Below are 23,766 nucleotides of genomic sequence, written 5' to 3' on the forward strand. Positions count from 1 at the left end.
TCCAGATCCCATCCCTTTCCATCCTCCCAAGAGCCCCTGAGCAGTGCTGCTACTGCTAATAGTTGTGTTGTGAAGCTTCCCATGTGGGCAGGGAAGTACATCTTTGGTATACAAGGGGAAAAGTCCCTTTGGAGTGCTTATTTCTGAAGAGGTCATCCTGCAGTGTAGGGAGTAAAGAAATAGAGAAGATAAATCTTGAACATGTGTTGTGCCTATGCAGACACGGAGGGATCTGGTAGCTGCTGTTGTCAATGCATGTGTTTACTGCAATGCCTCTGGAAACACCTCTTGGAACAATTGTTTTTCCTTACTGATTCTCAGTGGTGTTTCTGAAACACCAGGTGTGCCTGATCACTGCATATAGGGTGGATTTTCTCCAGACAAGCAGTGAAGCAGAATGGGAAGACGACATGGAGGGCCACCAGGATATTCAGGCTAAGAAAGTTGGGGCTGTTCAGCCCAGAGAAGATAAGGTTGCATGGAGAACTCATAGCAGCCTTCCAGTATGTGAAGGGGGCCTACAGGGAAGCCACAGGGGGACTCCTTGTCAGAATTGTAGTGATGAGACAAGTGAGAATGGCTTCAAACTGAGAGAGGATAGGTTTAGATGAGATATTTGGAAGAGATTCTTTAGTGAATCTCTTGTGAGTGAATTGGTGAGGGCAGTGAGGCACTGGCACAGGTTGCCCACAGAAGCTGTAGCTGGAAGTGTTCAAGGCCAGGCTGGATGGAGCTTGGAGCAACCTGGTCTAGTGGAAGATCTCCCTGCCCATGGCAGAGGTGTTGGAACTTGATGATCTCTAATGTCCCTGCCAACTTAAGCCGTTCTATGATACCTTACACCAGATGAAGGGTGTAATCTCTGCTGTGAGGGTGGGTGTGGTAACTGCCCATCAGGCAACATTAATCTCATAATGACCCAGCAAACCAGGGTGGATCAGTTGTCCCACCTGAAGACAATAATCTAGTCCCAGCTCCCACAGGGCCTGTGTGACCATGACTTAATTAACACTCATCAAGAAAGAATCTTTCACTTCATTATATCATCACTTCTTATTTTTACACTCCTTCGATTAAAACCTTGAGTAATTACACGCACTGTTGACTTTGGCATCTCCTTTTAGATCTCCAGGGATAAGCAGTGGACAGGGAGGTGACTCAGAGCACTCCAGTGATGTGGGGGCGGTGTCTAATTTAGGCAGGGACAGTTGGGTGCCTCATCTGGGTGGTTTGCTGCCTCATCTGGACAGCATGGCTGCCTAGAAAGGAAGAGGACTAAAATCCTGAATGAAAGTCCTGTGACAGGATTCGGAGCAGACCTGTATGATATCTGGAATGACAGTGTTCACCATGATATTGCTGCATCAGATTGGGAAAAAAAATCTGTTATTTCTTGTTGGCCAGATATGATTAGTCTGGAAAATAGGAAAACTACTTTAATCAGACTAATAGTAAATGTACACCCTTATGTAGGAAAAAATCCTTTTTATTTTTGAGGAAATCTGCTTGATTGGCCTGATTAGCACAGCCCAGAAATGTTTGCACAATGCTCTGTCCTGGTGTACAGGTGATTGTTTTACTTGCTTTTGCTGTCAGAACCTTTCTCTTTTGCTATGTTACAGCTACTTACACTGGCTTCTGCAGCATTTTAAGGCTGAGTCACCATCTCATAAATAACATACAAAGTCCTGCAAGTTTTCTGTACCTTTATTATTATATCTCTGTAATTAATTGCCTTATTTTGGAGAAGAATGAGAGGAAGCAGTGTTCTTTGAGCAAAATTATCAGCGTTTTAGGAGGAAGAGCAGAATTTGAACACAAGGATGAAAACCACCAGGCATTGTTTATGCTATCAGCTCATCTTAGTGTGTTGCTGTTGATTCACATAGAACTGAAATTCTGATGGGTGTCCTGGCATGCACTTAATGGTTTGGTCTTGGGGCTGCCCTGTATTCTTCTTTCTGGGATTGCTTCTCATCCTTTTATGTCCTAAACAGTCTGGGTTTAAGTCACCTGGGATCTCTGAGCTACCAATGATCCCCCACTTTGGACAGGATCTTATCTCTCAGGTGGTCACTTTGTAGCCTGCAGGGCCACTTCTGGAGTATGGCACTCTCTGACTGGATTGCAGAGTGCCAGGTCCTCTTTCCCTTGTTTCAGGCAGGCAGCACAGAGGACTGGTCAGCATGTTGACAATGCTCTCAGGATGGACAAGATCTATTGCTATGACCTCATGCAAAACTGCCTTTCAGTGATGAGGAAGGAGGCAATCCTGGGGTCGGTGTGGTTGTCATCACGAGGGTGGCGTGGGCATTGCTGCCTCAGCCATGGAGGATTGGCACCACCACTGTTTTCATCTGTAGTGACTCATTCCAGTAAGATCTCAAAGGATGAGCCATGAGCTAGAGATCACCTGCAAAAGGGCACCTTGGTGAGGTGATGGAGCAATATTGCAGGGTGATGATCCTTAGGGTAGTGACAGCCCATCCCACAGCTGCCTGAATATGGCATGCATTGGTGGAGGCGCTGCTTTAAGCAGGGAAGAGGCTGTAATTAAAGCTTGCCCATCCAGCTCCTGACATCTGCAGTTTGCTGCTGAACATAGAAACAAGGGCTGAGCTGACCAACCCCACCAGCAGCCACTGAAAGTGGAGCTGCAGCAGTGCTCCACTGAGAGACTCCCATGGGCAGAGCAGAGCTGTGTAACCCAAAGATGGGATGTGAACACCTCTCTAGGAGATGTCTTTCCAATACATTGTACCTGCTGCAGGGCAAAATGCTTCTTCTGGGATCTGGAGCCAGGGCTACTGGTACTGGCAGGGATTTTACCGCCAACTCAGGAGCAACCATGTGGCTGCCTGGTGAGAGCAGGATACTTACAAAGACTGAAGGAGCTCATTAGAGGTCAGGAGAACTACAAGAATTGGCTTGGACCAAGAAAAAGGACTGGTCAGGTGGTGGCTGCATGCCAAATTGCTTTCAGCAAGTAACAGGGGGAAGAATGATTATTGGACCAAGCAATGCATTAACCTCTCAAGGAGGTATCTAAGTAGATGGTAGGTGTGGTGCTAATCCTCAGTGGGCTGGGGAAGCAAGCCCATAATGTGTAATCTCCACTGCTGACATCTCTTGTGTGAGTCCCTGCACCGTGGTTTCACAATCCATCAGCTGCAGGATCGTCAGCGTGGGAAAACAGAAGTCATGAGAAATGCCTGGGACATTAACATTAAACCTAAAGAAACTTGAGTATATATTTAGTCCTTGCTATATAAGAAAAGGGCACTGCAATTTCCTATTAGGAACAGTCAGCATAACCCGAGCTGGGTAATCTCCCTGCTAAGTGAGAAAAAACATTTTGCACAAGATCTGTATTTATGGCCAAGTACTGCTTGCTGTGCTCTCAAAAAGGGGCACAAGGAAGCCAGCTTCCTCTTCTGCCTTGATTACGTTATGTCACTTTCCTTCTTCCCAGAGGGGTAGAAGTCCCTTAGGAAGTCCCTCAATCTCATGAGTAAACCAAGCAGGATTTGCCATAAAATGTTTAACAATTGCAACCATTGATTATATTGTTCCACTGCTGTCACTAATTTATGTGGTAGAAGTGTAGTCTGCCTGCTTAAAGTTGGTCACAAGCATGCATGACAGAGACAGGCTCATCTGCAAGAGCCAAATTGATCTGTAATCTTCTCTTACCCTCTCCCACCATCAGTGTCCTTCCCTCATCTCCTGGTGGCTTTGGTACACATTGACCTCACAAAGGAAGAGGGGACACCTAAACCATAGTGAGAGAACATGCTGTTTCCCTTGGAACAACAACATTTTTAGAGGCTCAGCAAGGCCAGAGCATCACACTAAGATAAAGTGGTGGTGACCTACCAATGAAAGAACTTTGCAGCAGCAACATGTGAACTGCATGTGCACATTGCATCACCCCACCTGCAGGGACTAGCAGGAGATTGGCCTCCTGTACCCACTCTGGCACGTCTTGGCAGCCCCCAGCATCACACCTGTTGGGCCAAAATTAAGGGAGATCCCAGGCATGTTGTGGGACTCAGCTGGCAGCTGTAAGAGCAGAAGGAAGTGAGGAGTGGTTTTCTGGTTCGAGGGAGGCTCTTTGAAGGCAGGAGATGGTTTTAATTAAAATCTCATCCTTTTCAAAGGGAAAATTTCTTTAATGAAAGCTGTGTAAACTCCAGTGGGCCTTACTAGCCTTTGGTACAATTGACTAGCAAGGGAAGCACCCTCTGCAGTTAAACTGGTTTGTCACACCAGCATGAGGAAAATGGTGAACGTAAATATTGCTCACTGCCTCAGGGAAGTGGAGGAGGAGGGAGGAAACCTCATCCTGTGACCCAGAGCACTTTGCTCATTCACTAATGAGTTGAAATTCTGGAGCCCATTAACATGAACTCCACTCTCCCTGTTGCCTGGCTTTGGCTGCATGGGGGTGACTGCTGGTCACTTGGCTGTAATGGGAGGAATGGGATTTGTGAGACAGGCAGAGAGTGCTGAGAACTCTCTGCTGTACCTGCTTGCCCCATGCTGGTGATAAAGCAAACTGTGGCTTGCACTGAGGTAGTCATAAGTAGAACAAGGTCAACTGCCTATTTCAGTCAACATGACAGAAATAGAGTTGATCTCAATAAGATCCCAGCTCTTTCTTCCTGTTAGTTCCTCAGTTCCAATTTTAGGATTGCTGTAATCAAGCTGAGGAAGAAGCTGTTTATCCCATGGAGGGGAAGTTGCTTGAGGCCCAGGAGAAGAAGAGTTGCTTGAAAATATACTTTAAGAAAGGTTTTGCTAGCCCATGGGGAGGGTCTGTGCAGTTCAGGGGCTGTTCCTATCAGTATAGCCATGTAGAACGTATTCTGGTCAGAAGAGGACCTGCTCTCCTTCTGTTCTGGCAGCAGCTGCACTGAAGGAGGGAGGTAGTTGGGCTAAGCCATCTAGTTGGCCAAGAACAAGTTTCCAGGTTTGCAAGTCTGCACATTTGTTAACCTGGTAAAACTGTGGCTTTGCATAGAGCCTCCCCTGCCTGCTGCCAGGGAATATTGATGTTCTTTTCACTGAAGGTGAGATGCTGACAGCTCTGTCTAATACAGAAATGGAGTGGGGTGGAAAGTGGCACTGAATGTTAATCTAAACGCAGCAACTCACAGTACAAAGCATCCTCCATAAACAAATAAGTGAGGATGTTCTCTTAGGACAAATGTTTGGAGCGGTTTCATGAGAATTCAGTTAGTTTCTTCCAAAACACCTGCAAATGCCAAAGTGCAGCGTGGCTGACGGCTGACTGAAGTGCTTTTCCTTGAAGCCTGCTTGTGTGGTCCTCCACCCCCTCATCTCCGTGGGCTGGTGGGAGGGCTGGGAGCCTGGTGTCCTTCCACCTGGTTAATCAGGTGAGGGAGCCGTGCCATTCATGCCCTGAGAGAGGCTGTGGAGGCTCAGGTGGTCTTTGGGCAAAGAGTGGAGCTGATAATTTCCCTGCATGGGTGGTGTTTGCCCGTGGGTTTCTTCTGCTCTGTGCCCCTTTGGCACAGAGCCCGGTGCAAATTCCAGAACAGACCTGGTACAAGTAGAGGTAGTGGAAGGGAGATCTGTGCCTCTTCTGCTTGTTCCGGTCTCAGTGGGCCAGTGGAGGGCAGACAGCGAGGCAGGGGCAGCAGCTGGAGGTGATGAAGGCACAAAACACTGGGTTAAAAAGTTGACTGTAAATCAGGGCAGCTAATGCCAGTTATCTGGGCTGCTATTTGACCCCCGAAAGTCAGGTCAGTTATGTCAGTGAGTGACGCTGGTGAGAGCTCAGCTCTGCTATGGACACAAATCTGCTGTCTGGAAGGGCTTCATTTGTATTGCACTTTTTCACACCCCTGACCTTCAGAGCCTGACTAGTGTTTGCAGGCAAGCAGGACCAAAACTGTGGTCTAGGTAGAAGGCCTGATGTGAAGGCTTGCTCTGGAGGATGAGAACCAGGAGCTATCCTTCCCACATTAGGGCTATACAGGGCTGCTGCTCAAGCAACTATGGCAGGAGTTGAAAACAGTATCTCTGATGATCTGTTCTAGCACACTTACAAGCACACATAAGTCATAAAGGTTATATTCCTGTCCTGCTTCCCCTTTTGTTTTGGGGGGGTGGAGGCAGAAATATGCAAGACAGCGTATTCTTACTGTTGTGGCTCAGGAGAGAGGAGCCACATTGGTCCATGCAAGAAAAAGACAGGAGGGAGAGCACACCACAGGGCAAGAGTTGTCACTTTTAGCAGGCAGGGAGCCATCCTTCCTGGCATGAGAAGCAAAGGCTTTGCCACCTGGCTTTGCAGGGGAGTAGGAAAGCTTAGGTCTGCCCAGGATGACACCTACAGCATCTCTCAGCTGGAGTCCTGAAAGGAGCCCCAGAAGTGCCCTGTCCCACTGTGCCGGCCCCAGCATTCCCTCCTCTGCCCCGTGCATGTCCGCCTGCAGCTGCCAGGCCAGGACAATCGGATATTTGCCTCTGGGAAGGGGACCTTGTGCATGGAAGGCACTGTTTGCTCTCATGGCATCGATTGGGAGGGTTGGGTGTGATGGGGAGTGGAATTTGGCCCAGCTGGCTGTCAATAGCTCTGCAGCACTCTCGCTCACAGCAATTGTCATGGCAGCGACTGTGCACTTATTTTCCAACAGAGCCAATTGGAATAATTCACCTTCCCTGATCTCTTTTTGAAGCCAGGAGGGACTAGCCTTTATGACCCCAAACTGCTGAAGAGAGTTATGGGAGTGACTCCAACTGGACTTTTTCCAGCCCTCTTGCTCTGCTTCTCATAACCAGTATCTTCCCCTTTGGCTCTCCTAAGGAGAGACAAAGTGAGGGATCTCACCCAAGCTCTAAGAAAAGGAAATAAGACTGTGTCTGGCCTGGAGGCAATTTATAAATAAAGACCTTCAGAAAGCAGTTTCTTTTTTCTTTTCATTCTTTTTTACTCCTTTCCTCCTAAGTGCTTGTCCCCTCCTGGGCAGCACAGATGTGCCTGCCTTGTCCTGTCCTACTGATGTGCTCTTGGTGTGCTCCCAATGTGTTGCTTCATGCTGGTGGTGTGGAGGCTGCAGGAACACACCTGAAGACTTCTTGTAACCAGAGTCTCTTCTGCTCTCTAAGGTACGAGTACACGTGATGACTGGGGAGACCAGTAACTGCCTGTTCACTCAAACAGCCACAGTTTAAATGGGAAAATCATAATGATAAAAGGACTGTTAAGAAAATAATAATCTCTGTCCTGCTGAAATTCCTGGCCAGGCTGCAGCCAGAGATGATTGGAGAACCTTAAATAAAAATGAGCAGGTTGGACCCAGGCAGGTTTGAAAAACTAGCTGACTTTACTGAAGCAAACTCCTATTTAATCATTCCTCTGTTGCTTTAAAGGTGGCATATACAGCCAGGTAAGCAGAAATATGTTTGTTTTGAAGCCCTGGGTAAATGTCATATAGAGGAATTAAAATGTCAATCTGTAGCTGCATTTGTTTAATGAAATTGTATAAACAAGGCTGTGAACACATATCATCTCACTCCAGCATCTTAAAGGTGTTGAACCACTTCCCACTCCTCCCAATGTGCAGCCATCCCCCCACTCTGCTGGCAGAAGGGTCGGGGGGATGCTGATGGGGGTGCTGGAGGCAAACTCCCCCAGGCTGGCTTGTCCCCTAACTCATCAAACTAACTCATCTATATTCAGCAGCTTAAGGTGTTTGCAGGGTGGTCTTGAGCTGTCACCTGCCACCAACCACAAGGAAAGCAGGGATGCCTGCAAGGGCTTTGGGGTGAGTATCTGACCACAGTTCCACAGTAGTGACCCAGAGCTGTACTGGAGCAGGCATGGTCAGGAGATGTGGGCTGACTTCACCTGTCTGACTGCCTGTGTTGTTGTTTTGTTTAAAGGATGCTGCTCACCACCATTACCTCCTTGCCCTAATTCTCCTGTGGTGTGCCACAGGGAAGAGACACCTGGCATCACCTGTGCCTTACCAAACCCACACAGGCTGGTAACTGTGCAACAGAAGCATCCATGTGGAGTTACAGTGCCAGAGCTGTTGCATTTCAGCTTCTCACTTAGGTCATTTTATAGCAGCTTCTCCACTGGGAATAAGCCATAAAAAGCAAGCAGGAGTACCAGGATGCATCTTTATGTTTACTACTGGCTCTCATTTTCCTTATAAATTCATTTTATGCACAGTTTCATTCCACCCCCTTGCTTAGAAGATGAACTGTTTGTCTAAAGCAGGTTGTTTCCTCTCGTACCAGATGATCATTTAAGAGGGAAGTTTGTATTTTACTAAGGTGCCTTTAAAACAGGCTTGCAAAAGAAAGGAAAAAGGGGGATATCCTTTTCTTGCAAAATGGCTAAAAGTGGTCTCTCAGCTTTGCCTGTATAGTGAACTGACATTTCTAGCAAGGACAAACAAAGGAGCCATGTGATGTAGTAAAACCTAACAAGAATCAAAGATTGCTGAAAAAAAGAAATGAGCAAATTTAAGTAGTGAACACATAGATGTTCAGTCTAGCCCCCAAGGACATTTTCTTTTAGCCAGTTCATGTGATATCTGATGAAGTGTGAGCTACAGGTTTGCAGTTGAAATACTGTGCTGGTTAGCACCTTTGTTTTCCCCAGTTTCCTGATTTTCTGCTCCACTGTGTAAGCTATTGTGTTATTTTAGAGAAGTCACTCAGCCTCTTGCTTCCCATTTCTGCTGGTAAAATTGGGAACTTGCATTGCTCTATTCAAATGACATTCTCAGGAGGGAGAGGCATCTGTCCTTTGTTGTCTTTACACACAGCCTGTTACTATGAACTCCTGGCTTTGGTTGTTACTGTGCCCCTAAAACCAGAATAACGCTACCCCAGAGAGCAGCCAACATTGGAGTGCCCCATTCTGTAGTCATATGTGCAACAGGTGAAATTCTTATTTCATGCATGACTCCAGAGATTTGAATGTTCAGGGGACAGGACAGCACACCTTCTTCTCTATTTCGGTGCAGGGCAGGTGCTGTACATGGCTGTTGATTAAGGTAATTATGTTCTGGGTCTTTTTCTAATCCTAAACAAGATTAAAGGTCCCTGATTGTAGAGTGGAAGAATGGTTGATGTGCAAGAAATCTTTCAAGAAGGAACTGTTGAGTTTGAGAGCACTTAAGGGGTGTCTGTGTTGTTGGCAAGAATTGTGATGGCTTCTTTTTCACATCTGTTAAATATTCAGCATGTGCTTTTAGCAATCTTTACCCTTTTTGTGAGGTTGAACGGTTCTGATTGGATTTTATGCAATTAGTATACTGTGAGAGTTTGTGAGGATTTGCTTCAATTCTGAGATAATTTCACTTTGTCTGCTTGTGGTTTTCTTCAAATGTCTGAGCAAGTGCACCATGGTGGCAAAAGCATTTGAGAAAAATAAATGTCAAAATCCCATGTGCTGCTTCTGCTGGAAGTGGGAATTCAACTAAGATGTGCCAGCTTTCATAATAAGAATTCTTGTGTGCTTTTCAGATAATAGAAGTTTAGTTTTTAGGGAACAGATAAGTCTTGTCTGTTTTGGGTGTTGAATTACAGAGAGCAAGAGCATTTAGAAAGCTGTTCATTGAATATGCTCAGAAAAAAAAGTCATAGAGGGCTGTGGTTTCTGAGAGCAGGAAAAAGGCCAATCTTATGTCATAGGCTAATAAAATGTATTAAGCATGAAGTCAGTAAAGTTGTGTAGGAAATCCTCTGAAACTGGGGTGGAATAGCAACTTACCGTCAACATTCTTAGAAAAATAAAAAGTTAAGTAAAATACGAGAGAAAATAGCATGTGGCCTCTCTTTGTATTATAAGAAAACTTGGCAGAGGCTGAGTATCCTTCAGAAGGGAGCATTGCTTGCTGTGAATAACCTCTGCACATATCTCCAGTGAGGAGAACTCCTCTATAAGCAAGTCACAAAACATTTTCTTGGTGCACATTTGTTAGTACTGTACTGAGAAGTTTGGTCAGAAAGTAAAATCAATGATTCCAAGTGTTTTCTAGCAAATATTTGCCTTCGGAGATGTCTAGCTTTGGGAGATGCACAAACAGGAACACGGTTTCCAGCTGCCTGGGTGGAGGGTGCCATTTCAGGTGGTGAACTGAACACAAGCCCATGAGGAGCTCCTTCCCCAAGCCCAACTGTGGCCTGAAAGGGAGGTTTTGAGGGAAACACGAGCTACCCCTCCTGTGCTGTGAGCCCAGTGCCAATCTCAGCAAGCCACGGACAAAGAGGAATAGAGAGCGTGGAAATGCTCCAGTGGTGTCTCACAGTGGCACCTCTGGGGAACTGACCAGTGTTTGTGGAGTCTGAGTGAGACCAGTGCGTTTCTTCATTGAGCTCCCTCACTGGGCAGGACAGCTGTTCGTGCAGCAATTACACTGCACTGTTAAACCCTGGTTTGCATTTATGCTGGGTAGCATGGGGACTTATATTTTATGAATATTTTATTCAAAAGGTAATACCTCCAGACTGTGGTCTTTGCTCGGTGAAGTCACTCTATGACTTAATTGCTCAAAGTCTCTCCCCACATTTGCTCTCAGTGGAAGCAGATTGCTGGAGGTGAAGCTGTTAAAAGTGAGAGTCTTCCCCCACTTCCCCTTCCTTCCCAGTGTGCAGGGGAACTGGTGCTCTGCTGTGGTATCACAACACTGGAAACCAAAAGCCTGAGTTTGTGCTGAATGAGTTGCTGTCCTACAAGGAACATTTAGGAGAAGCAACTGATAGTTTAAAGAATGGCTGTGAGGAAAAGGATTTGCTGTTTACCTTAGAACTATTAATAAAAAAAATCAAGTATTCAGTGTTTCTAAAATCTTGCTCTCTGTTTTCAAAATTTTTTAAACTGAGTTCCTGGATGATGATATTACTGCATTATATATATATATATATATATATATATATATTTTTTTTTTTTTTTTTTTTTTTTTTTGCAATAGACCCAGTTGGATTGGTAGTTACAGCTGGAAAATCCCAGTTGAAAAATTAATTATCCACATACATCCCAGAAGCAAAATCTTTGGGGGCTAATTTAGATTCAATGTTATCATGCTGACAACTTCTTACCAGCTCTAACTTCATCTTTCCTCCTCTAGCTCAAAGCTCGGTTGGCATTCCCGGTTGTAGGTGAAACGCTTTGTCACTCCCATGGTTAGGAAGGACATGGGAGGATGCATTGCTCTGCAGATGCCACTTTCCCTGTTGCTGACTTGGTGGATTGATACGTGATGGACTGGTGCATGATGAGATGTGGTTGCTGAACCAGGAAATGTGTAAACAGATTGCACAGTGAGGAAGGAAGGGGTGCAGAAATCCTGTATTGCTGCTAGGTACTCTTCTAGTGTGTGTGATGAGCTGATCCATGTGGCTTGAAAATCAATTCTCACCTTGTAGTGCTCACATAGCAGGGGTGAGAGCTCGTTATTTTGCCCATGTCAGCCTCTGACAGAAAGAATGAAAGGGATTCATGCTTATCCTTAAAATCTTGTCCTCCAGCCTGTGCTGCTTCCCTTTTTACACTGACTGGACTGGGAGAGTCCAGTCTAATCTGAACATTCGGGATCTTTACTGGAGAATGTGCCAAAGCTGGGTTCTATATGAGTTTCCACAGCACAGAGCATCTGGGGGTCAGGCAGGCAGGGACCTCCAGGCCTGGCTGTCTCTGGGCAGTGTGGGGCACATCTCCTGCCCTCCCTGTGATTTACTGATTTTGTGTGGGGAAATTACTGTTCTTCTACTCACAAGAAGTTAGTGTGGGCTTGTTCTTATCTGCTTCAACTTTAGCCTTCCTCCGGTGGCTCAGTGGGTTTGCATGCTGGGCTCTAGGTGAAAGTCTCCAGTGCTCCCATGGTCAGGGTGGATTGGTAGGGTGCATCGTTCTGGAGATGCCACTTTCCCTGTCTCTGCCTTGGTGGATTGATGCGTGATGGACTGACCCAGGAGGAGATGTGGTTGCTGGGTTTTCCTCCTCCCAAGTACCTCGTGCGGGCTTGTTTCTGACAGGAAAGGACTGCTTGGAAAAGCAACTGAACAGCATCCTCTCGGGTTGGCGCCGCTCGTTCACTGCCGAGCCTCTCGCGGCGGGGCCGGGGCGGACGGGCAGCGCTGCCCGCTGCCGCCGCGCTCCGGGAGCGGGGCTGACGCTGTGCTGGCCCCCGCAGCTGGAGCCGCTGTCCCGTTCCCGTGGGCCGCGGGGCGCTCGCGGGCGCTCCCCGTCCTGCGGGGGGCGCTGCCGCGGGGCCGCGCGCGCGGGCCGCCCCCGCCCGTCCGCGGGGAGCAGCGGCTGCCCCGCGGCGCGGGGCCGGCGCCGCGCCCTCCCCATTGGCTGCCGGTGACGTCATCGCCCCGCCTCCGGGCCGGCCCCCGCGCCCCGATTGGTCGGCGCTGCCGCCCGTCGGCGCGGGCCCCGCCCCCGCCGGGCCGTACATTTACGCGGTAGCAAAAGAGAAAGTAACGAGGATGGTGCGGGCGGCGCGCGGGGCGCGGGGCGGGCGGCGCGCGGGGCAGCGGGCGCGACACGCACCGGCACCAGCGGCTCCTCCCGCGGCGGCCGCCGCCACCTCCGCGCACCGGGCCGGAGCGCGACGCGCCGGTGAGTGCGGGGCAACCGAGCCGACCCGCGCGGGGCACGGAGCGGAGCGGGGGCCCGCGGCTGTGGGAGCCCGCGCAAGGGCTGCCGCGGCGGGGAGCGCCGGCCCGGCCCGCCGCGCGATTGGCGGCAGCCCCGGCTCCCTGCGGTCGGGGGCAAAACTTCAGTTTCCCGGTTTTCGTGGGCTCTTTCGTTGTTTTCCCTCGCTGGGGGAACTGGGTTGTCTCCCTCGTTTATTTAAAAATTTTAACTGCGTCAGTCGAAGGCGCTCGGGGCGCCCTTATCCTAGTTCTTAGCCTAAAATAGGGCGAGGGGAGGGTTGGGAAAAGAACGGGCTGGGAAAGCCTCCCGAGCGAGCAGCCGCTGGCCCCGCTCTGCCCAGCAGCGGCACCTCCGCCGTGCCCCGGCGGGCGGGTCGCGGCACCCTTCTGCGCTCCGGAGGTGCCCGCGGGTTCGCTCCGTAGAGCGGTGGCTGCTGGGGGTGGCAGTGCATCTCGGCCACCCCCTATTCGGGATGGCCATCTCCTAGCCGGCCCGGTGCAGAGCCAGCTGGGGCGGCAAACGGGAGCTGCGAGTGCTCGCCCCGCTCCGGGGGCTTGGTGAAGTTGGTGCTGGGATGGGTTTTTCAGAGGGAGCTGCGGCTGCTCCCGAAGTTGCTGGTGGAGGGCTGTCAGTACCAGCTTCGGGTATTTTGCTCTGATCTTCCTTGTCTGCCGAGGGGGGATTCAAATCCTGCATGCTGCGTCTTAGCAAATGGGAAGGCAAAGGTGGGGCAGGCAGTGACCTTGACTGGGGCGGAGGGGACCACTCTTTGAAGAAGCTGTGAAATGTAGTGGGAAGCGGGGAACTTGCCTCACGAACTTCTGGAGAACAGCAGCCTTCCCGAGCCTGGAGCTAGGGGCTTAACTGGGACTGGATTCACCTCTAAGAGGGGGAGGGAAGTGCAAGATGCACACTTATAAGGATCTCTAGAAGCTAATTTTTTTGTTTTCTTCTGGGTATTTTTTTGTTTAGCCTTACATGTTCAAGTTTGTAACTGTCTCAGAAAATTTATTCACAGGCTAATTTTATTCCAGCATGCTGGAAAAGTTGCATATCACCCCTGACACATTCAGTTATTCAGCTCTTACACGTTCCTCCCTGTAGTAGACTCAGCCCAAGTAGTTGCTTCCTTTTCAGTGAGCAACGGGATAAGGGAACGTGCCTCTGTCATTATCAGTGGTGAGCCTTGCAGCCTGGGGTTTCGGAATAGCTCAGTACCATCTGCACGTAGCTAAATGCCTCCTCCTGGGTGTCACTGTACAGTCCAGGCTGCTCGTGTGGATTCTGGGTGCCATGGGCGCGCATGCAGATAGCTGAAGTATTCTCTGCAGCACTGAAAAGGGCTTTTAGCAGCTACTGTGAGCTGGTAACTGTCAGAAGGGGTCGTTGGGTTAGGGATAATGGGTGTCGGCAAAATAAGTTGTTGGATCTGTAGGTTTATGTGATTTCAGATCTGTTTTCATCACTTTTTTTCTTCTTTCCCTTCTGCTTTTTCTTTTTCAGGGTGATCTTGAGTTCTTCTTAACTTGCTAGTGCTCAGCCTCCTCATGCCTCCATCTCCTTTAGACGACAGGGTAGTAGTGGCACTTTCGAGGCCAGTGAGACCTCAGGATCTCAACCTGTGTTTAGACTCTAGCTTCCTTGAATCTGCCTCTTCTGCTGGTGAGAGCCACTCCAGTCTGCTCGGCGCAGCTGTCGTGTCCCTAAAGACTGCTAATCTCACGTATATGCCCTCATCCAACGGCTCTGCACGCTCCCTGAGTTGTGGATGCAGCAGTGCCAGTTGCTGCACTGTGGCAACGTACGACAAGGACACTCAGGCCCAAACTCAAGCGAGCACCAGCAGCACCCACGCCGGAGCCTCCCCTGCCTGCCCTGCCAACCAAATGGTCAACAGCAATGAGAACGCTGGCAACCTGAGCCCGCTGGGCGGAGTGGGGAGCCCCGTCTCGGGCAGCGCCAAGCAACTCGCCAGCATCAAAATCATCTACCCCAATGATCTGGCCAAGAAGATGACCAAATGCAGCAAGAGCCACCAACAGAACCAAGGGCCTGTCATCATTGACTGCAGGCCCTTCATGGAGTATAATAAGAGCCACATTCAAGGGGCTGTCCACATTAACTGTTCTGACAAGATCAGCCGGAGAAGGCTCCAGCAGGGCAAGATCACCGTCTTGGACTTGATCTCCTGCCGGGAAGGCAAGGACTCCTTCAAGAGAATATTTTCCAAAGAAATCGTAGTTTATGATGAGAATACCAATGAGCCAAGCAGGGTGATGCCTTCCCAGCCACTCCATATAGTGCTGGAGTCACTCAAGCGAGAAGGCAAGGAGCCCCTAGTCCTTAAAGGTAATCCTCCTCGTTGCCCAGACACAGTGTGTTGGTTTGCTTTGCAGTGTGTGCTCTCTGCTGTCAGCCTCGCTGATGGTTGCACCTTGAAAGCATCCGTTTATCTCTGAGAAGGCCCATGTGCCTCAAGTCACCAGTGGCAAAGCAAGTGGCTTCCATGGACAAATGTGGTAGCAGAGAGATGCTTGCATTTCTCTGGATGTTGTCCTTGAGTAGCAAGAGGGGTGAGAAGTGGAAGGAGGAGGAAATGTGCTTCCTGGTGTCTGTCTGCGCAGACAAAGAATTTCCCCTAGTGCTTATTCTGAGTATTTATAGCCCAAGGAGCAGAGGTCCAGGAGGGGATACTTCTCTTCTAGCTTGTCAGACTGACCTTTACTTAGCAGCCTTATTTTAGTCCATGTAAAACTGAATTCATAGGTGCTGGAGATGGACAGTGGGAGAGTAGAAGGAGGGGGCAGGAAAGATGAGGGAGGTCACTTGGTCTGAGGCATTGTGTCATGGACCAGTCAGCAAAACTTGAGGAGCAATCAAGCCTTGTTTTGGTGATATGTGGTCAGAATAATGGACAGAGGGAGATTATTTGTTAAAAAAGTGATCTGAAAGTCTGTGTGTGTTTCTGTGTATGAGTGCTTATGTATGTATAAGGCTTTCCTGTAAAGGGTCCTGTTTTAATATGGAATTTGGTTTATTCCTTAATGCTTTGTTGGAGATGAGCCCCACCAATTAAGGCATCATCCAAGGACACTTCCCTTTCTTCACTTTATTCTCGAGATCCTCTTTATAACAATGCTGCCCTCTAGATTAAATTTCCTTTCCCCTGGGTGGTTATGCCATTCGGAGGCATGGTTGGCAGAGACTGGCTGTGGCAGTGGGAAACTGTGGAAGGATTTGCTGCTTAGCTCATACTGTATGTATTTAATTTGCTTAATTTTTCCACGCAGCTTGCTACTTCCAACCTGCACGATGTGGCAGGAGAATGGAGTGGGCTGGTACTTAATCTCTTTTCCTCAGCTGAGTTTCATGGCTTTGTAGGACCTAGAGATCCTGTGAGATACTTCTCTGTGTATCTTGTGGAAGCTTGAAATTGCTGAACTGTCTCCTTGCTCCTGGCAAGAGTGTGGTCATGCTGGGCTTGTTTTGATACTTGCTGCAGGATCCCAGTATGCTTTTATTGAGTCTCTGGGGTCATGATGATGCCCTTCATCATGATGAAGGCATGAGGCGCTCGGCAGAGCGAGGCTGCCACTGGAGTCCTACCTTTCTGGTGGCAATCCGTCTGTCATACAGCCTTTGCAGCTGGATATGTGGTTGTAGTCTGCAAGCCTTCTTATCTTTAGGGAAGTGGTGTGATGAAGGTGTTTCTCTGTGTTTCTCTGAAAACACTGTAGCTTCTCTAAACCTCGCACTGGTACTTTTTCAGTACCTGGAGTGAGAGATCATGGCTGAGATGAAGCTGCAGAGCAGTAGTTGGGCAGCGCTGAGCTGTTGGGACCCGTGGGCAGATTTGTGGCAGCCCCTTCTTCCACCTTTCAGCTCTGTGTGCCGCTCTGGTTTTAACCAGGTGCTCGTGGCAGTCCTTGGGCCGTTTTTGGTTTTCAGACACTGAAAAATGTTACCTCAAAGCCCTGCTTAGCAGAAATCTCCCCCCCAAACCGACCTGTCAAAAGATCTGGAAGTGTGCCAGAAGACAGAAAGCCCAAATTCTTTGCTTTTTGGATATAGTGATGAGCTAGGCTGGAGCAGACCTCACCTTGGGGTGCCTGTAGTGCGGAGCTCTCCCCATCACTGTAAACTCCCCTCCCGTTCTTTGAAGTGGGGCTCCAGCTGGGGTCAGATGGAGTTGGGCATGGGATAAAGCAGCATTTAGGAAGGCTGTGGCTTAAGTTTCCGAGCTGGGGGAGTGACGCTGGAAGCACTCGTTATTTAGTTTCACTTAACAGCGTTTTTTACGTCGCGCTTCAGCCGCCCCGGAGCTGGCGCGTCCCCATCCCTGTGTTCAGGCGCTAAAATGAAATTGAGGGTGCCCTGGGAGCCCTCTTTGCCTGGGTCTGTTACTTTGAGTGATTTCTCTCGCTCTCCGCTGCCCAGCCCTAATTTATTGCCGGCCCATCTGATCCCCCGTGTTGTGTTTGCAAACACTGGTTGCTAGCCGGGCTGTCCAAGTTGCCGTCCCCCTGATGCGGTGCCACCTTCTCCATGTTTGGTGCTGCCTGTCAGCCCGCGGCCCCGCTGCCGCTCCCGTGGCTCGCTGGCACGTCGCGGGCTCGGTCCCGTCGCCGACGCCGGGGCTTGGGTTACAGCTCTGCCTGACAGCGCCTGGCCCCGCCGGCGAGCGGCTCTGAGGTGCCCCAGGCTTTTTAAACAGCACTGAAACCCTCTGCTGTTTTCCAAGGCCGGGCCGTGATCTATAGATAAATGTATGTATGGTGTGCCCTTATTAGGCACGAGTTAAAAAGAGGTGGTCTGGTTTATTTTTAATGTAGCAGACCAGTGTATAAACTAGCGCTGTGACAGGAGAGGGTTTCGTGTACGTTGTGGCGTGGAAGATTTTAAGATTTCAGTTCCTCCCTTTATTATCCATGCCTCTCCTTGCTACTTCCTTTAACGTTTTTTTGGTCATAAATGTAACAGATGCATAATTTTGCTTTAAGCTCTTAAGAAAGATTTGTTTATTTCTTTTGCCACAAGGCACGGCAACACTTGAGACAGGCATAAATCCTCTGTTTTTACAAAAAATAAACCTATAAGAATCCTGTATTTCACAGTCCCGCTACACAGGCCATAGCAGCCTGAGCTGTCCTGGCTGAAGCTGCTGCTCAGTCTGTTTATAAACAAAATAGGAAGAAGTCGTATTTTCCCCCAACACCCCATGACCACGGTATTCCATGTTTGCTGAACCCTAAAGGCCTCGCTTTTTGTGGGTGCTTTTTTCTTTTTTATTTTTTTTTCTTAGCATTGGAACGGAGAGGGGGCAAAACCGGTGATATCGGCCCAGTATTCCTTCTGCTTCTGAGGCCAGTGTCAAAGCTGAATTTGGGGAGGGGAAGAGCGTGGTGCTGTGACCCCAGGCTGGGTCAGCAGTTCTGGCCCTCCTTGGTAGGGCTGTACCCTTTTCCCTCCTTCAAACCCAACAGTGAGGCATCTCTGCCTTCCCTGAGTACCTCAGCTCATGGCAAAAGTAGCCTGGAGTCCTGAGGGGTTGTGTGCTTGAGTTTGCTATTGGGACCAAAAAATGGAAAGTGGGAAATTAATTTACATTAGTACTCTTTTTCCATGACTGAAACATTTAGGCTTGGAGTTCATCTTTTTTCTTCACAAGCTAAATTCAATCTACAAAGGAAAATAAAATGAAAAATTGAAGCATCTATGCCAGCTCAGCCTTGCAGCTTTTAACACAAGGGGAATTGCCCTTGTCTCCCTGACCAGGGTCCAGTGGCATTGTCTCCATCCTGCCATTCTTCCTCTTCCCTCCAGACCCAGCAGCAGGAGCCTTGTTAACCTGCTTAAGTTTTGTGTTTAGTTTGTAAGGGCTTCTGTGTTTGACTTCAAAGAAGCAATGGAATTCAAAAGCAGAGGTGAAAATTTTGATTTGGCTTTTTTTTTTTTTTTTTTTTTCAATTCCCACTATATGCTGTAAACTCATGGCTGGACTTCTGGAAAGGAGATGGGGAGGAACTATCTGGTTCCTCCACAAAACCTGGTTCCTTCTTTGTTCTTGTTCGCAGTCTGAGGAGCTTACTTATGCTCTGGCTTTCTGTCTTCTCTCTGCTCATCTGATGGGGAAATAAACGAAGTGACTTGCTCTCATTATAGTGGGGAGTGCACAACCTGCCAAGAAACCACTTCATACTTTCTGCTATGGTCTAAGAATAGTTTCAGATCTCTTACCACACTAGAGTCACATATCAGCAAAGTTGAAACAACTACAGAGGGACTGAGATCCTTACAAAAGGAAAAATTACTTGCTTTATGTTTTCCTATATTCATGTAAATACTGTGATCAGCTGCCTTTGAAGTACCTGACCTGGTCATAACCTGTACAAATACATTAATTATTACTTTCATTCATTATAGAATTTAACAGTGTCAGTGTTGCTTTAAACACTAATTGGATTACACTGAACAAGTGTATTTGAAAGTAAAACTTGATGTAATGGTCAACAAATCCAGCTGACCAACAAAACATGTGCCTGGCGCTTATTTCCACCAGAGATCTCCACTGAATAAGTATTAGGTCATGGTTGTAATAGGGAAATGTGTAGTTTTAAAAACACTGGACGTTTCACATGAGTTACTTAACATTTAAAAATAAAATGTGTTCCCTCTGTGCTGCAGAGGGGAGCTGGCCCTATCAGTCACTGGGGGAAAAGCTTCTGCTATCTCTGTCAGGGCTGAGATTTCACCTTCAGTGTTTAGGCTCTGATTGCTGGTGCTTAAAGTATCATTCTACTGGAATAAATAATCTTCTTGGCCATCACACTAGAAAATTGGTTGTATGTGTCGTTACCTTTTGCATGTAGATAAATTGGGACAATGGTGTGGCTGGAGACCAGGGTCTTTGTCATATTTTGAGGGCATACTTCTGCAGAGGAAAGATACCTCTACACTTTGCCTATTCACCAGTAATGGTAAATGTGGCATTTTCTCCCAGATTATGGCACTTGAGAGTTTGCTGTGCTGGCTTGCATGGTTCCTATCACATTTTAACTGTCCTTGGGAAGAGAGCAATGTCACTGCCTTGGAAACGGAGGAATAGAAAGGAGATTCCCCCCCCCCCCCCTTGTTTTTGGCTCCTCAGTTTCTTATACCCTTAGAATTAAGAAATAAGAGTTAAGAAGCAAAATGTTGCATTAGGCAAACCTCTCTGATTCTTGTAAAGAAAAATCTGGTTTCAGTTCTGTGTAAACTGGGGTAACATTCCCTGTGATGTTCCTGGTAGGTAGATGTTGGGTTATAATTAGCTGAATGCCTCATGTGCTGCCCTTACCCTTGCTCTGCCAGAAGTGAGAAATTCCTCTACTGAAATCTTCTAGGACGGTGAGCTTGTCTGTTTCTGGCTTTTTATTCTTGAGGTGAACACAACCTTTTGGAGAGGCACAGGATGGAAGGGTAGCTCTGTTTGAGGTCTGGGTGGTGTCTGGATCTTAACTAATACAGATGGACTATTTAAAAAAAAAAAAAATTAGACCTATACATTTCCCTTCCAAAGCAGCAGCCAAAGTTTTCACTACACTTATGAGCACAGAAGTTGAGTGAGATTGCCTTGGCTTTATGACGTGTTTGAAGTGGGGGCTCATCCCTTGTCTTTAGGCTATGGCTCTTTACTCTGTGAGAAGCCCCATTATAGTTAGGGGTTGTTATTTATGCAAGCAACTCAAAAGTGAAGAAATGCCATAAATAAAAGCAGCATGCACACATCTCAATGTTTCCCTGCTTTGCAATCTCACCAGCCAGCTGGAAGAGAAACACCTCTCAAGTATTCAGCATCAGGGCTTGCAGGGCTATAGAAGTCATGCTGTTTAAAGAAATAGATTATGGCAATCTGAAGATAACCTAATGCATTGTCCCTCTGTGTGTGAGATAAGATTATGGGCGGTGCTTTGGCCTTGTTGGGAAGTCCCTGGTGGGCCTGGGAGAGTTCTGGCTACAAAAATCACAAGGCTGACCTGAATTACTGCGAGCAGCTGTTTTTCTGAAGCTTTGATTCTAAGTTCTCACCTGAATCAGTCTTTAGCAGTTTTTTAAACACCTCTCTACTGTAAAAGTTAATTTGTTGTTATCACAAAGGTGTTTGGTAAGCTGGGGCTTAAAGAAGAGCAGTGGCTATATCATGGATGCCACCTTTTCCTGCCTCATGGAAAAGTAAAGGCTGCAAAGAGTCCCATTGAGAGGAGACTGGATCAAAGTGCTGTCTTGAACATTGCATTTGCTTCAGCTTCCTCTGGCAGGCCTTTCACCTGCTCTTGATCCATTGAGTGTTGAGGGTTGTGGGAAAGCTGAAATGTGCACTAGCACCCTTAGGTTCAGCCACCAGTCCTGGCTGTGCCAGTCAGGCCAGCCTGTGACAAGGCACAACAGGGACTGCTGTGGGCAGGAGGCATAAGGGATTCAGGGGACATGTTTCTGCAGCTGGAAAGTCCAGGAGTGCACATGGTCTCTGCACAGTGTGTTGATGAATGCGCTGTGGTTCAGTAGTGAAGCTTGGGGGTTTTGTTGTTTCATTTTGTTTAAACACCTTGTGACTTTTTAGTACAGGAAACTCATTGCTTCAATTAATATCTATGGTGAAGGCATAGCTATTAATCTATATTAACATCCAGGAGCACTCTTAAAGTTGTTTTTGGTGTGTCCTCTGCTGCTTAGAAAGATGTTGGTTCCTCATGGGCCTCTGTCCTACCAGGAGGTAGTCTCTGACCGAGTTCTGGAGCAGGATTTTGGGACAGGAAGGAAAGGGGGAGAGATGGAGAAGCAAGTCAGTCCACCATGTGGTACAAAAAAGGGAGGAACTGGACTAGAGGGATAAATCTTGGCCTGGATAGCAGGGTGGTCTTGTGGCCAGGGGAGCTCAACCAAGCCCAAACAACAGACTTGCCATGCAGTGTAAAGTTCTTTTCATCTAAGTTGGGGTTTTTTTTGTTTTGTTTTGTTTTTTGTTTTTTTTTTTTTTTTTGGTTTTTTGGTTGTTTGTGGTTTTTTTTTTTTTTTAATTCCCTTTGCACCGTTTGTTACACAGAGCTTATGTCTCTTGTTGCCACTGCTATTAAGTGTGTTTGACCCCGGTTCCATCCATGGTCACAGTCGTGCCCTGGGACAACACAGGGCACTGCCTGCTGCAGAAAGTGGGAGATGGATTTAGGAGCACCCTCTTCCCCTGATAGTGCATCTTTGCTAAGCTTTAGGCTCTGATTTGCTTCCAGGTGCTTTTTTAAAAAATTGAGGTTCATCTTCATGTGTTTCTCTGCTTGGGTGAGGGAGTTGCCTCCTTTTCAAAGGAATGCTCTGCTCCCAGTAAAGAGAGTGAGATCAGGAAGGGGCACAAGCTTCTGCTCTCCTGGCACTTGGTTTCAGTGAGCCTGTCCCATGAGAGTGCGTGCAGAGGGACTCAAACTGGCCAGTGTACAGGGAGCAACTGGGACCTTGTAGGTCCAGGTGCCACCTGGCCTCTCTGACTTGAAGGAATGAGCTTCTGTTTGCTGCTGCCTGGGGCAGTGCCACTCTTTGTCTAGCTCAGCTACACCCACCCACAGCTCCTGCAGTGGGAGCTTCAGCACTGGGCTGTCCCCAGTGGAGTGTCTGGGGATGGTGGGGTTGGGAGGGAATTGTAAATCTGTCATTATCTGCTGCTGGAGGGACAGGAATGTTCCTGCTGGGTGGGAGGGCTTGGGAGCCACTGCTCCTGCCAGGATTAAGTGCTGCTTTGTGTGCATGCAACACCCTGCTTCCAAGATCAGGGCTTTGAAGGAGTAAGTTGGAAAATATAAATTAGGAGAATAATAATAGAGATGTGAACACATCGGTTCCAACTCTTTTACTATGCCCTAGCTTTAAAAAGTCTACAGCATGCCTGGGTAAATTCCCACTTGATTCACTGCAACAGAGAAGAGCTGCTTCTAATTAAAGGTAATAAAAAGAAGAACAAATGTTACTCCTTGTCCACACATGAATTGTCATATATTTTATTTTTTTTACAATGGCTTAAAGAGACTTAGAAAATAGAAGATAACTTGCAAGCTTCTGTCATATCAGTCAAATTGGTTGTCTCCAGTTAATTATGCCAAAGTGTGATATTAATCCTTATGTAAGCAGTTGAACACTAATGTTTTAAAGCAAAAGCTGTTGTTGGAGCAGTTGACCTGCACTGTGTTAATGCTGGGCTCTTAATTCTTCTTGTTCTCTGTTAAGGTAATGGGAATCTGTCTGTCCAGTTGATGAGAGCTAAGAATGAGACTTTTGCTGCTGCTTAAAATTTGCTGGCATATTTTAGGTACAGAGCCGCTCTGATTGTGAAATTGTGAAATTAATCTTAAGTTCATAGGTGTTAGTCCAGGAAGGCAGAGCAGTATCTCTGTTGAGAGATAACATAGTTCTTATGTTTCCTGGGAAATATTAGTGGAGACAAGGAGTTATTTTATTTGGACACAAGGCTTGATTTTCATCTAGCTGGAGATATTCCTTGTTATATTGCTGTTTAGCTCTGGATTCTGTAAATATGTCTTTTTCTCTTCCCCCTCTCCCTGCTTCCTTCTTGCCTTGAGTCTGAAAAATATTAATTCAATGTTTGTCAACTTTCTCTTTGCCTGTGGAGTTTTTGGGGGCTAGCCTTGGTTCCTTGACCATTTAGACTGGGATACATGTACCAGCAGAGCTGGCCCTGAAGCTTATGTCAAAGTGGGGGGCTGGCATGCACCATGCTAGTTCCAGTAATCTGCTGCTTTTATTTTGAATTGTGTGACACTGGGATATGTCAAGACAGCATCTTTTGCTTTCTCTATTTTTCCTTCATGTGCTTTGGAATACCTTGCTGGAATATGTCAAATCAGAGCCTGATACTGTTTTTTGTAGATAAAAGGGTAGAAACTTTGCAGTCTAAAAAGAGTTAAAATTCATCAGGAATGGATGGTACTCCCAAATGGGGTTGTGGTATATCAGCACCCTGTTTTCCTTTCATATTAATGTGCATGGTACTGGTGTTTCTGATGTAGAGGAGCAGTGGTTTGGACTGGAAAAGAGCCTGTGTTATCCTCAGGAGAAACAAAGCAGCCTGC

At 47.6% G+C, this 23,766-nt stretch overlaps 1 protein-coding gene and 1 long non-coding RNA gene across 12 annotated transcripts in view; one reads left to right on the forward strand and one right to left on the reverse strand.

Moving 5' to 3' along the window:
* DUSP10 (dual specificity phosphatase 10) overlaps positions 1-23,766 on the forward strand; it is a 241,796-nt gene that overhangs the window by 203,991 nt on the left and 14,039 nt on the right. For 8 of the 11 annotated variants that reach the window (XM_053937632.1, XM_053937631.1, XM_053937627.1 and 5 more), the window contains one exon: positions 14,156-15,001. In XM_053937632.1, the coding sequence (XP_053793607.1) occupies positions 14,200-15,001 (802 nt within the window). In that variant the 5' untranslated portion in view covers positions 14,156-14,199. Of the gene's footprint in view, positions 1-12,554; positions 12,614-12,767; positions 13,297-13,381; positions 15,002-23,766 lie in introns of those variants that run through there. The other 3 variants (XM_053937636.1, XM_053937638.1, XM_053937637.1) reach the window with 3 other exon arrangements.
* Positions 1,690-12,231, reverse strand: LOC128785285 (uncharacterized). Its single transcript, XR_008429808.1, has 2 exons — positions 11,089-12,231; positions 1,690-5,666 (listed from the first exon to the last, which is right to left on the reverse strand). It is a non-coding gene; the product is annotated as an uncharacterized LOC128785285 (long non-coding RNA).

This window comes from Vidua chalybeata, chromosome 3 (genome assembly GCF_026979565.1).
Source record: "Vidua chalybeata isolate OUT-0048 chromosome 3, bVidCha1 merged haplotype, whole genome shotgun sequence".
NCBI classification, from domain to species: domain Eukaryota; kingdom Metazoa; phylum Chordata; class Aves; order Passeriformes; family Viduidae; genus Vidua; species Vidua chalybeata.